This window comes from Amblyomma mixtum, chromosome 6 (genome assembly GCF_055824585.1).
Source record: "Amblyomma mixtum isolate Tamu chromosome 6, ASM5582458v1, whole genome shotgun sequence".
Lineage (NCBI taxonomy): Eukaryota > Metazoa > Arthropoda > Arachnida > Ixodida > Ixodidae > Amblyomma > Amblyomma mixtum.
In genome coordinates, this window is record NC_143017.1 from 92,898,402 (window position 1) to 92,911,561 (window position 13,160).

General features: G+C 51.3%; 1 protein-coding gene across 5 annotated transcripts in view; it reads right to left on the bottom strand.

The window, feature by feature from the left end:
- Window positions 1–13,160, bottom strand: part of LOC149339703 (sodium-dependent phosphate transport protein 2B-like) — an 82,964-nt gene that overhangs the window by 16,558 nt on the left and 53,246 nt on the right. For 3 of the 5 annotated variants that reach the window (XM_089548381.1, XM_089548382.1, XM_089548380.1), the window contains exon 3: window positions 3,571–3,694. The exons of 1 other annotated variant lie outside the window; for it this stretch is intronic. In XM_089548381.1, the coding sequence (XP_089404507.1) occupies window positions 3,571–3,694 (124 nt within the window). Of the gene's footprint in view, window positions 1–3,570; window positions 3,695–3,861; window positions 4,462–13,160 lie in introns of those variants that run through there. One more of the 5 variants, XM_089548379.1, reaches the window with a different exon arrangement.

The following is a 13,160-nucleotide window of genomic DNA, read 5'->3' on the forward strand; positions in this document are numbered from 1 at the left end:
CTAATCAAGAAGCGTTCACTGTGTGACGAGATCTGAAATCGGCGCACGACTAACTCAAAGCCACGCCCATTTCGAGGTGCTATATGCTATTTTAGTCGGGCCGCTCAACCTGTGTCATTAATGGACACAACAGATATCGAACGAGCCGCGGAGACCAGACAGCGGTTCAGTGATAAGACTGTCTACAGGGGACGCATGGTACGGTGCAGACCGCTAATAGAAGCAGCTCTTCTGAAGAAATCAGCGTCAGCACAGCATAGAACGTACGGACGCTTTCCGGGAAGCGACAGTAACGCGCGAAAGTAAGCAGGCCACGTGGGAAGGTCGCACGCGACGAAGTGCTACAAAGCGAAACCTTCCGTCTAAGCTTTTCCAATTTCACAACAAAGGCGACCACGTTCTGGACGCGCTGTGATGCGAGAAAAAAAAAGAGCATTCTGTTGACGCACACGCTTGCGTTAATAAATCAGCTCGCGACACGACTTCCTAGTCCACGCCCCCTGCAGGTTGCCTCCGAAGCTACCAGCCCCTGTGCATAGACTAGCATGGCCCAAAATATCCCCCCCCCCCCCCCCCCCCCCCCCCCCCCCCCCCCCCCCCCCCTTCGCACCAAGTCCATTACCCGCAGCGCACACCACTACGTCGCCAGTCATCTATTGTGTATTGTACCGCGCATGCGATCGCGCGCTATGGAGCGGCCTTCGACAATGGCTTAAGCAAGCGACGACAAAGCCCGGCGAGTATTCATCCTGCGGCGTTACTGCACTTCCCAGTTCTAACCAGCGGGACGTAATGGTGTAGGCAACGCCGCACGTCTTCGTGGTTTAAAACAGGCGTAGTTTAACACGTGCCGATGCGGTTGTTCTCCGAGTAGTGAAAGGCTAGGTGCTTTGTTCAACGCATGTGTGGACAGGTGTTTCTATACACTGCAGCAGCTTAAGTTATACTGACAACGTTGCACTTTTTTTACCGACAGCATGCTGCGAAGAATACTTTGTCACGATCCGCAGATATATTTCCATTAAAAGAGATAGCCAAGGAATGCAGTTTTAATTCCGGCAGCAAATATGACCGAGCAAATAACAGAAATGACCAGAAGGACTAGATGGTAGGTGTTTAAAAAAAAGAGGATTTAGGCGCAAAGCAAACAGCTCTCAGCGCTAATCGGCCTGTTGTTCGGCGTTCGCCTTGGCGCCAAAATCCTCTCCCTAAAAGACACGATATGAACGAATAAGAAGGCCATCGTTCTTTGCCGCACTGCGATAGACTAAACGATAGCTTTAACTTCGGCGAGAAGATCACTTTGAAGGGCGCGAGCGTTGGACGATCAACGAATTCAACTGCAGCAGACGATGAACTTGAGCGCGTGAAGCCCGAACGATGCACGCCATTCATGACGTTATTTGCTGATCCACGCAGTACTCGGGCCTTATGCAACGAAGAAAACGTACTCGAGGATGGAATAATCTCGGAACAAAAGCTTGCTTAAAAAGCGCAGTCAAAAAAGAAAGAAAACATGGAGTGAGCGAGAGTGCCACGATGCACGTGAAAGGAAGGAGAAAGCAGCGATGTATGCACGCAAGACTGACGGAGTCTGGAAATAGTCTTCGACGCGTTGGCTGCTTCTGACGTGGCCGATAAATTTTGCGCACTGAATGGAAACCGAGGGAAAGGCTGCCAGCTCCCGCATAAACAGAGCGAGACGCTTCGGGAGATTGCGAGCCGTTGATGAAAGTTCGGCGGAGGAAAATAGCGCACACTGAAGGTTAACGTAAACAAACAAAAAAGCTTCCAAAATATAACCCCCCCCCCCCCCTTCCCCCGGCTTTGCGCACTTTGCTGTGCGTAACTTTTCATTGCATAACTATCTACAACTATGTATATCCTAACCCGTCTTTATTAAAGATATTAAAGACAACGAAAATGGATCAGCCAAACGCCGCATGATTAGCGCGCTGCGCTGTAGCACTTGGAAAAATGCGATCTTATCGCAAGAGATATGCTTTTATATGACGCTGGGGCTTTCTAAGTCTTCACAAATATAGCTGCTGGTTAGTGAACGACACGCGGGAGGCTTAGTCGGCTGTGCTGCACTAGTTTAGTTAAATATTCAAAACAAACCCAGAATTCGACAAGATAGAGTTGCGTAATGCGTACAACGTTTACTTGCCGCTTAACTGTCTGTCAAGCATCATTTGCAACTTTCAAGTTCGCGTCTAGAAATAATCGTGAACATCAACTCACTATAAATAAACTAGCTTTAACTGGTCGTTGTAAGCTAAACTGCACGTGAATTTGAACAAATGACTGGTCTCCATACCGGAAATGAATTGAAAGGTGCTCAGCAAAAAAAAAAAAAAAAAACCCTGATAGGCGATGTCAGTGACTTGTCCAGGCCTTATCGATGATAGCCTTCATTCAAAGAGTGCAAGGTATGACGTCACAAGATGCAAGAGGGTGATACGAACAGAAGACAAGAAAACGGAAGCGAAATTTGTAAAGATACTCGAAAACTATCTAATCGCAGATTGCCAAAGCTGTGAGCTGATCGGAACAGTAAGGAGTTTCATAAGCCAAAAGTTCGGCGTCCTGTTCCTGCATTGGACGAACACGTGCCACAACGAGTTTTTGAAACCAAGAGAACTTCAAATTCAGAAACACGTGGCCAGGTACAAAAATACTGCTACGCGTTTGACGACAACGCCGGAATTAAAAGCTGCGCGGTATCGAAAGAAAGGAATATTGCTTGAACAAGACCAAAAAGGGCAGAAAGACATGTTTTGTTATCTGCGACGTCCACGTTGGCGCACTAACACATACGGAGCTATACAGCACAAGGCACAGAAAATTAACTGAGAAACAAAAGAAGCCATAAAACGTTTGATGAGTGGAGACGAATCAATGAACTATATAAAGCGCAAACGTTACTGCAAACACCGGCCCCAATTTCCGATTGTTCCCCGGCGAGCTGCTGGCAGGCTTCTTCACGTGTCTGGCGCCATATTTCTTTTTCATTCCTCTTTCCCTTTCCAACCCGTCTGGCGCCACTTTTTCGTCTGGTTTTCAAGACGTGGTGCTGAAAAAACCCGCTCTTCGGTCGCCAAACAAGGCGCCGGGGAGGGGGAGGAAAGCAGTAAAAAGAAACGGATCCTACAGCGCCAACGAGGAGACAAAAAAAGAATTAAAAAAGGGAGAGCGAAAGAACGGAAGAAATAGGGCCGCCGGCGAAATGTCCCGAGGAAAGACGAGCTTGTCGTCCGCACCACACAACGCAGGCGCCGTGCACCGAAGTCCGCTGCGCAGAAGACGCCCTCGCTGCCGCCGAGACGCCGGGCATCGAATGAATGGGAATCCGCTGGGCGGCGCCATGTCGGTCGTCGAGGTTTCCCATCGTGGTTGCGGCGGGCACCCGAAGACGTTGACGTGTTACACGGTCGCAGGAAAAAAAACTGCTTGGCTAGACACTCGACGAAAGCGTCGTTACACACAAGATATAGGGGGTGAACATTTTTTTTTTTTCTCTCGACGAGTGGTAGGTACCAAGAGCCACGACCGGTGTGGGGTGATTACCTGACCACTTGACCCCCTGGTCCTCGAGGACAGGTAGCGCCCAGGGATCAGAAGGGTCCTGGGGCGTCGCGTTGGCGTTTATGTCCGCCTTTTGCGGTGTCTCGCCGCCCATTTTGATCTTGACCTGCGCCATCGGAGTAGACGCATCAATGCCCGCGGCGGACGACCGGCAAAATCCACTCTCACACACGCTCTCGCTCGCTCGCTCGCCGACCGCATCCTGGAAACGCCTGCAAGCCCCCGCGTCCACAGCCCGGAGAAAAGAAGAAAAACGCGGCACCGGGTACTTACCTCCATACTGTCCGGCCGGGCGACGACCATCGCGCTCCGCAGGAACGTGTACTTGGCTGCGTTCTTTGAAGCCGGCATCTTGGAGAGTGCACACGTTATCCGCAGGAGGCGCGGCTCTCCCTATTTATAGGTCTCGTGACGTCAGCCGCCCCCTCGGCGCATGCGCCGCGCCGCTACGCCCGGCGGCGGCCGTGGCCGTCGTCTGCTGCTGCGCACATCCGGGCACTGCATGCGTGCGCCCGGCCCGTGCGCACAGCACTGCTCGCTGTGCGCGGGCGCAACAGCCTACTTTGCGCGGCGCAGGCATTGCCCCCGCGAAAGCGAATTCCCTGTTTTTATTCGCGCTCTGGCCGCGGCTCTGTTTATACGCTGACGAGCCGCAATGAGCGCTCGAACTGCGCACTTGACCTCGTGGTCATTCATTTCCAGTCCCTTGCGCGGTGGCACCCGGCTTCGCGCACTGCGCCAACATCCTCGAATTATCGGCGAGTTCATTCGTTATCCGGTATACTTTATTTCTGAAACTTAAGCAACGGCATGGCGGGATACTATCTGGCTCCACGTTCGAGTTCGTTGCCGGTGACCTCTGACAGTAGTCCGGTTAAAAATCGAGTGCCCCGGGTGCCGGGCTAGAGTCTCGCCGGGGAGGCGAGTCTGTGACCGAGGCTAGCTTTTTTTTTTTTTTGTCCTGTGCGCGCCGGTGGCGCGTCGTCTGCTTCACGCGGCGCCGAGTGGAGGCGGGAGAGGGGCTCGCCTCTACGCCGCCGGCGCGGGCCACGCTTATTGGTGGAAAGAGGAGACGACGTCACGCGCCGCACATGTGATCGTCTCGTGGTCTCCGGGCTGTGTTCACGTGGAAGCGGATCGTTATTTTGGCGCGCTCGCCGCTCGCTTCTCGTTTTTCGAAGGGGGAAAAAAAAGAAAGGAACCAAAACCGAACAGCACACGCAGACAGGCAACGAACAAACGGGGAATGCGGTGCTGGCGGATAGCGGAAGAACAAAGCAATAGCTGGGCCATTCCGGCGCGAAGCTGGAGGTCAAGCCTGTCTGTACGCGATGCGCTACGCTAAGCGTTAACGTCGGACGATAAGACGCAGACTCTCCCCTTTCCCTGTCCTTTCGACACAACGCCCTGATTTGCCCCGGCATTTTTGCAGTACGGCAGTAACGTTGACATCGCAAGAGTGTCGGGACGCGCGTAAAACTGCGGCTAAATTTGAATGGTGCTGACGGCTGTAGCTTCCGGTCAGGACCCGCCTCCGCACTACGGGCGTCAAACCAACTGACTAGCGGTGTCTTCCAAGAACGAACGTCCCGCCTAGCCCGCTCAGAGTTCAAGGAAGGCCGTGCGACGACACGACACGGGGAAGCGCTATTGTGATGATGACATCAGGGCCGTCAATCACTTATCGGAACCCGCTGCTCCCTTTCTCCATGCGCTGCGTCAAAGAGGAGAAAAGCCTACCGCCGGCGCAAACAGCGATATTTTTCCTGCTTTCTGGAATGAACCGGCGCTCTTTCACTAAGTTGTGAAATTTCTCTGCGTTGCTCGCACGGGCGGAAACGCGCAAAGTTGCACAAGCAGCTTCCTGTACGCTCCCTCTAGAGGCTTGAACAGCGAAAAGGGCGCCAGGACAACCGAGATTCCGTTTTCCCGCTGTGTTTATAATTGCGCTTGCCTTCTGGGCAAACATTAGATATGGTGAATATTGCCTCAATTTTCAGAAGCTTTCTCCCAAGCGAGCAAGATTTCCTCCCAATATTTAAGGTTGACTCAGTGTGCCGCATGCGCCACTGAATTCTTTACATTTTTTTTTTGCATTTCGTCATACCGGACAATGTATTCTCATTATGTTCATCTCTATCTATTTGATCTTCTCGTTTTTCTTTTTTTTTTTACAATGGTAAGTTTGTATCTCTCTGAAACTTTTCACATAGTATGCGCTGCTGGTCTGGGGCCACGTCTACCCTAAGACCAGCAGCACATACTGTTTTCGGGTACCTGCCCCTTTCAGGGCAGATACCAGAATGATGCGATGCGATCGCAGCGATGCTGCATAGCGAGTCAATGTGGAGCTCCCAGCCACACTCAGTTTAATATATACCAGACTACAGAAGGAAAAAGGCGGAAATGCTGGTAGATACAGGCGCCCACGGTTGGTGTCTTCATTCGTCAGAAAAGCCCCCCCCCCCCCCCCCCCCCCCCCCCTGTAGTAGTGAGGTAGCGAACCAGAAGCACTTAAACTGCGCTAATAAGCACTCGATGGATTTGAACACGAATAGAACGCATTGCTACGGACGTGTGAAAAAAAGTTATCCCACGCTAACTTGTTTTCAGCGCTTGAAATATTAATCTATTCATGACCCGAGATACCTCGTCACGCACAGCAAGCAGATGGCAGAGCACGACAGCCATCCTCCGCCCCAAAGAAGTCGCACGTCAGAGAAATTACAACCCTCGCAGCTAATCAAAGAGTTCGCCGCTTCGCGCTCGTCTCGCAAACAACACTAGCTACGTGAAAGTGCAACGATCGAAGACAGACATGCCCGGGCGGCGCCCGAGTGTACCCGGCTCCGTTTCTTACGCAGCCGGCGGGCTGCATTTCATTCAAAGACATAACAGCTCGGAGGGCAACAGGCTAAACACTTCGCTGCGACGTGGTCGTCGCCTTGTTGCGTGGCGCCAGGCGGCCTCTGCAGAGCCCGTGTCTCGCGTTACACTGCCTTTCCCAAGGGATCCAGTCTCAGCGACGCGGGAGCGCTGCTGTGCCGCCCTTAGCAACACATAAGGCAGACACCCCCCCCCCCCCCCTCCCCCCAGCCGTGCCCTGTTCACAGTGTAGCGCTTGAATCTGAACCTGCGAGCGTGAGGACCAGTGACAAACGGCGGCTCCGCGCTCGGCGGCGGCCCGGTCGGTTCTTGCCGGATCGGCTGCCGACAGAGTGTGTTCCGAACATCCCCTCCCCATCCACATCCTCCGAGTAGGCTGTGTTCCTCTCTCTCTCTCTCCTCAGCTTGCTGCTGCCCTCGCCACGGCCCGTAGACGACAGATCCAGAACAGGCGGTCAATGGAGCGAGACTGGGTGCGTGGTTACACGCGCAAAGCGGCGGGGTCTGCTGATAATACCGAGCTAACCGCGGCGAGTACCGAAAGGTCGTGATCTCGAGACGTTCGGCGAGTCCTCTTGGGGCCGTCTGGAATGCGGATGATGTCTCTTTTAATGTACTCGAGGCACTGAGTTTAAGTATTTGATAAATGTCTAGTAACATACTGCCGGGACATCACTTAGTGCGAGGATTGCAGTCTTAAGACGATGGCTACTTCGAAGGGGGGGGGGGGGGGGGGGGAATTCGGGCTGCTATGTAGGCAGTCGCAAGACGATTCCACTGCGAAGTGTAGTATTTGACGCATACCAAGACTGTTCGACTTGTAGGGACGACCAACCTTGAATATTCGTCATACCCACGTGGAATATTCAGTGTCCCCCATAATGAAGACAAAACGATGTATTGTAGCGAGGAAAAAGAAAGAAGAATTGCGGAAAAGTGTCGTCAGAAGTTCTAAGCTCCCCCTTAAACACAGCGCCGTGCAGGGGTGTCTGCTAGCCGTCGGCACCGAAAGCTCGGATAAACTTCAAGCTTCCATGCGAATCCGTCGGTTTGGGACGAATGATCGGGATAGTAGCCTTAAAGACTGATCTCGATGCGCGTTGGCTGCCATGAAGTTCTGGCCGAACCCACGCCCATACAAAGGAAAAAAACCTGCACAGAGATTGATCGGCTGTCATCCGCTTGTTTACAAACACCCTTCTCGTTTGGTACGCGTGCACCCCGTTCGGTCTGTGTGCATAAGTCTACGTACCGCGCAGTTCTCGCTACTGGAACTCTCGTAAACAATCTCGCTGAGAGAAAACGAGATTACTCGTCGGCGCCAGGTCGATACTCGTCCTTTCAGATTGTGTGACTAATCAATCGTACTTGTTCCTTCCGAAAGATGCAACACTTCAGATGTCAGAGCACTTCGTGGACTCGATAACACGGGACAGAAAACGAACTTCCAATATTGTTGGACGAGCATCTTCTTATCTGACAAGTTGGCGGTGACTCACTTGGCTCGGCTGCCAAGTGCTACCGATTTCACGCCGAGGAATTCCCTCTGCTCTGTCCTGTCGATAATACCGAAACCGTGGGCTCTTATCCACCCGACTGCCACTTGAGACGGGAACGAATACGCGTCCTGTACTCTAAATAGTCGAAGTAGTTTCGTATGCACACACATTAAAAACGGATCACCACGCAAACGCGCACCAGTGCTTGCGGTATGTGTGTAGTTTTTCGAAGTGTTGATCACATAGTGCCTAACGCAATCTTCTCTCCGTCCTTCCATGTCGTCAGCTTAGAGAGTAAACAACCAGCCCACCTCTCTTCGTTATCCATAAAACATGCAAGCACTCCTTACGAGTACAACTACTAACTTTGCATATGGTGCCTTGTAGAGTTCCCACCTAATACGCACGACACCTGTCCGTGAAGCGCTTGTCAAATGGCAAGCGCCATAATATAAATAGGATAGATCAGGTCAACTAAAGGGGGCTCAGCTGGAAGGCAAAAAGAAAGTCTGGCACTACATGCATAGACTAATGCGTGCGTGAGAGGAAGTGGGGGGGGGGGGGGGGGGGGGAGGGGGGGCTACGATTGAACTACCGAGGCGTCAGTTTACAACAGGGGAAGATGCGGGTGCGTCCCGCGCGGCCTTGACCAGCAACATTTCACGCGCGACAGTCGGCCGCACCGCGAGGCGAATACAAAACGAGCTCCGCGCCCGAGCTCTAAATATATATCGCTCTGCTTTTACGCTCGTGGTGCGACGTCCGAGAATGACCGCGCCGTCGCATGCGACTGGACTAGTATATCCGCACTCTACTGTCAAAGGCGAGTAGGCGAGTTCGCCTGATGCGAACTCGCCTACTAAGAAAGCGCAAACTGTGGTCACACCACTCCCTTCCATAAAACGGTACATCATCATTGGAATGTGGGGTTTAATGTTCCGAACTGTTAGTTAGCTATCGCTACGTTTACATGAACTAGACTCTAAGTCGACTCAACTCGACTAAAGTCGAGGAAAGCCCTGACTAGCCCTCTACTCTTTCCCTCGACATTTTTCCACTTTCCCTCAAGAAGTAGACTAAACTCGACTTTAGTCGAGTTGACTTGACTAAAGTCGAGTTGAGTCTACTTCTTGAAGGAAGGTGGAAAAACGTCGAGGGAAAGAGTAGAGGGCTAGTCAGGGCTTTCCTTCTCAAAACGTCGCTCTTCTCTGGAGAAATCAACTCGACCCGCACTGTATCGAGTTGATGCGAACGTAGCATATGAGCGACGCAGCAATGAAGGACTCTGGATTAACTTCGACCACCTGGGGTTCTTTGAAGTGAACTTAGATAGCACAGCACAAGAGCGGTCCTGCACATCAACTGCACCAAAACGAGGCCTTCGCCGCAGGTGAGATTAGATCCCGCTGTACCTTTGACTCAGCAGCCGATTGCCAGAGCCATTTAGCCGTAACATAAGATTAGCGCAAAACCAGGACGACGGACAAAAGGGGAGAGAACACACACCAACAAAACAAGCGCTAACTTCCGACTGACGAAGAAAACCAAACCCAACCAAGTGAACGGAACCTGAGCAAAAGTAGCGCATGCGCTGACCTAAGAAAGAAATCGAAAAAAAAGGTGTGATAAAAAAATGCGATAAAAATGTGAGATCACGGATGTTTTGAACCCAAGAAGGCCAGCTCTCGTTTAGACAAGGAAATGGACGGAGTACTAGCGCAGTTATCTTGTAAGGCAGCAATCTGTGCAGCTTCCACAATTTCGCGAGTTAGCTTATCTCTACTGTTAGCAACGACTGAGCATTTGTCCAAAAAAGGCACGCACTTGCAATCTTTGCAGTGCAAAGCTAGATTGCTGCCGGTATCAGTCTTCATGTTGTTATTGTGCTCTCGAAGCCTATCGTTCAGGCACCTACCAGATTGCCCAATATACTGCTTGCCACAATCTGGTAGGGCAATCTGGTAGGTGCCTGAACGATAGGCTTCGAGAGCACAATAACAACATGAAGACTTATACCGGCAGCAATCTAGCTTTGCACTGCAAGGATTGCAAGTGCGTGCCTTTTAAGGCGGAAGCCTTTAATGCCTCATCGTAGTAAGCAGGAATTGTCGACAGAAATGTCACGCCTTTCAATTGGTCAAAATAGTCGTGATGTCACAGTGCGCGAATTTCAAATGGGGCCAATTGTATTTTGGCCAGTAACCATGCAACCAATTAAAGGGATCGTATAGTGATGCTCGAACTAAGTGAGACTGAGTTTAGTTAATTGCTTAAGTAATCAATTAGCCTAATTAAGATACAGGAGAATCAAAAGGTCAGGAGAAAGAAGAAAATAAAAGAAAGACGCGCGTCGCAGCAACAACCGCGTCTGCGGAAGCAGACGTTGCTGCAAAAACAGCGAAGCGGCCGAAACAGAGAGGCGGCCGTAAGCCGCATTCGCTCCACCACCACCCACTTCCCCACCCAGTTGTTGTTGTTGTGACTGAGAGAAGGATGAAGAGGAAATTGCACGGGCCTGCTACTGGCTCGAGCCAAGCCACCACCGCTGCCACGTGCAGATAGAGGAGAGTTAAAAGATCAGAGGAAAGAGAAAAAGGAAAGAAAAGACGCGCGTCGCAGCAAAAACTGCGTCCGCCGGAGCGAACGCTGCTCAAAAAGAAGCGACCGAAGCCGCGCTCGCCGAAGCGAGAACAGATCCACCCAGTTCGACGCTTTTCGTTTCATATACATTGTGCCGAACATCCTAGACAGTTCCAACATTTGACAGGTGAATGACAGAATACGATGGATACAATTGAATAATGTAAATATCAAATAGCCTAATTAACCTTTCTAGTCAGAGCACATAAATCAATAAAACCGAGTACGAAATTTTTCGAATTGGGGAATCGAACCAGGGTCTCCGGAGTGCAACACGAGCACGCTAGCCACTCCGCCATGCCAGCTGCATGGTTTGGAATGAACAAAGGCGCGTCTAGCTAATACGGCGTCTTCGTTCACTCCCATCTTCCCCCTTCCCTTACGGCGAGGTTCAGGTGTCCACCCAGATATGCGAGAGAGATACATTTCCTTTCCTCCTGGCGGAACCATCGCCACCGGCCGTGCTGCCAGTGTTATGGACCTTCGGAACATAAACACTTGAGAGCAGTGGGGTCGTGCGGGGACCCTGGGGCGTGCCCCGAATTCCTGTAGAAATAAAGGTTTTCTCTCTCTGTCTCTCTCCTTTCCTCAAAAAATAAATTTACCGTCCAGCAAGGCGTAGAGCCGAATGGGCGATGGCGTTCTGTGGACTCCCTGGCAGCGTTGCAGGACGCTGTCGCGTTCCACTCTTACAGGCGAAGCTTAACATCTTAACCACACATCAGTGACACAAGCAGACAGCCAATGGACGCGTCATTCGCTGGAAGAATTGAATCATCATTCACAACCACATTCGTGGCAGAATGCTGTACTCAGGCTTTCGCCTTGCACCACTTTAGTCGCCAAAGTGTCTCCTCATTTTTTTGGACAAATGCTCAGTCTTTGCTAAGAGTAGAGATAAGCTAACTTGCGAAATTGTGGAAGCTGCACAGATTGCTGCCTTACAAGATAACTGCGTTAGTACTCCGTCCATTTCCTTGTCTAAACGAGAGCTCGTCTTCTTGGGTTCACAACATCCGTGATCTCACATTTTTATCGCATTTTTTTTTATCGCACCTTTTTTTCGATTTCTATCTTAGGTCAGCGCATGCGCTACTTTTGCTCAGGTTCCGTTCGCTTGGTTGGTTTTGGCTTTCTTCTTCAGTCGGAAGTTAGCGCCTGTGTTGTTGGTGTGTGCTCTCTCCCCTTTTGTCCGTCGTCCTGGTTTTGCGCTACTCTTATGTTATGGATCAATACCGACTTGCCCAAATTTCCACCCTGGTGAGCCATTAAGCCACCGCTGTCCACGCTAGAAACTCCACCCATGGCTACGGTAGCCACAAAGGTCGACTGGCCTTAGCCATGCCTCGAAGGGCGAAGGGTGCAGGGCGATATGAGGCATCCTAAAAAAGTGAAAATGCTTGCGCCGGGGAAGATATGCAAGCCTGTGACGAAAGTACTTCTTCGGAAAGCAGATATTCCGTGCTTTCAAGGCCAGCTTGTGGGCGTGCCACTTCCCGGTTACTGGCTGCAGACGCTGACTGCCAATCAAGGAGTGGTCTTGACAGCTTATTTTACACTTCATTCAAGCTGGTAAAGCATTTCATTTAGGAGCAGCGCACAGACTATCAGAAGAAAAAAAGAAAGAGTTACAAAGGGTCCTCATGGTCCTTGAAGATCTATGTACTATAGAGGAACGGAGAAAGTTGTCACGACCCTCGTAACTGGTTGCAGGGGACGCGTAGAAATAGGAGTCCGTCCTACCGCTTCTTCACAAGAAGCGGAAATTCAGAACACCGCGAGAACCGAAGAAAGAGCAGAAGCTCGTATCTCTAAGCCACTTTTGGTTCACTTACTACGCCTCGTGGCTCGGAGATCACGCGTCAGATGACTCACATTCCTCCCTGAGTTCATAATTACTCGCAGGAGATTAGCTCTTCAGACGGGACTAAATTTTAACGTTAAGGCAACAGCACTGTGACCAAGTACCACACTGCCCACAGGTATGCGACAGGACTAAATTCAGCCCCCCCCCCCCCCATCCTCGAGCAGTCTATACGCCAGCCACTTTGCTACTTTGACTCGCCGCACGTGCATTCTTTTGTGCCGAACGGGTTAAAACGGATGCGTGTAGGCCGAGCCGCGCCGGACGCCTACGCGCTACATCTTATCTCGGTCTCGTGGTCTGCCGACCACGCGCCATCTCTATCTTCTATCTTCCTTGCGTACGGTCGACAGCAACCCGACAGTCGTGAAAAAAAAATGCGGGGATGAAAGATTAAATAATACAGACAGTAAGAGAGGGAGCGCGAGGCGTTAACGGCAGCTTTGATAATTTTGTTCTTGCCTTCGCAGGCACAACTTAGCCGGGTCTCCAGACATTTTTTTATCGCGCAATCCCGAGAGCGGCTAGAAATGAAAAAGAAGAGAAAATAAAAAAAAACGAGGAAGGAAGCGGTGGTGGCGGCGGACGAAGGCAACTCGACAAGGAAGCCCGTGGGGACACGCCTCCGTCTGTCGGTTCCCGCTGGCGCGAAGATTGCGGTGGTACTAGGCTTGCAGAAAACG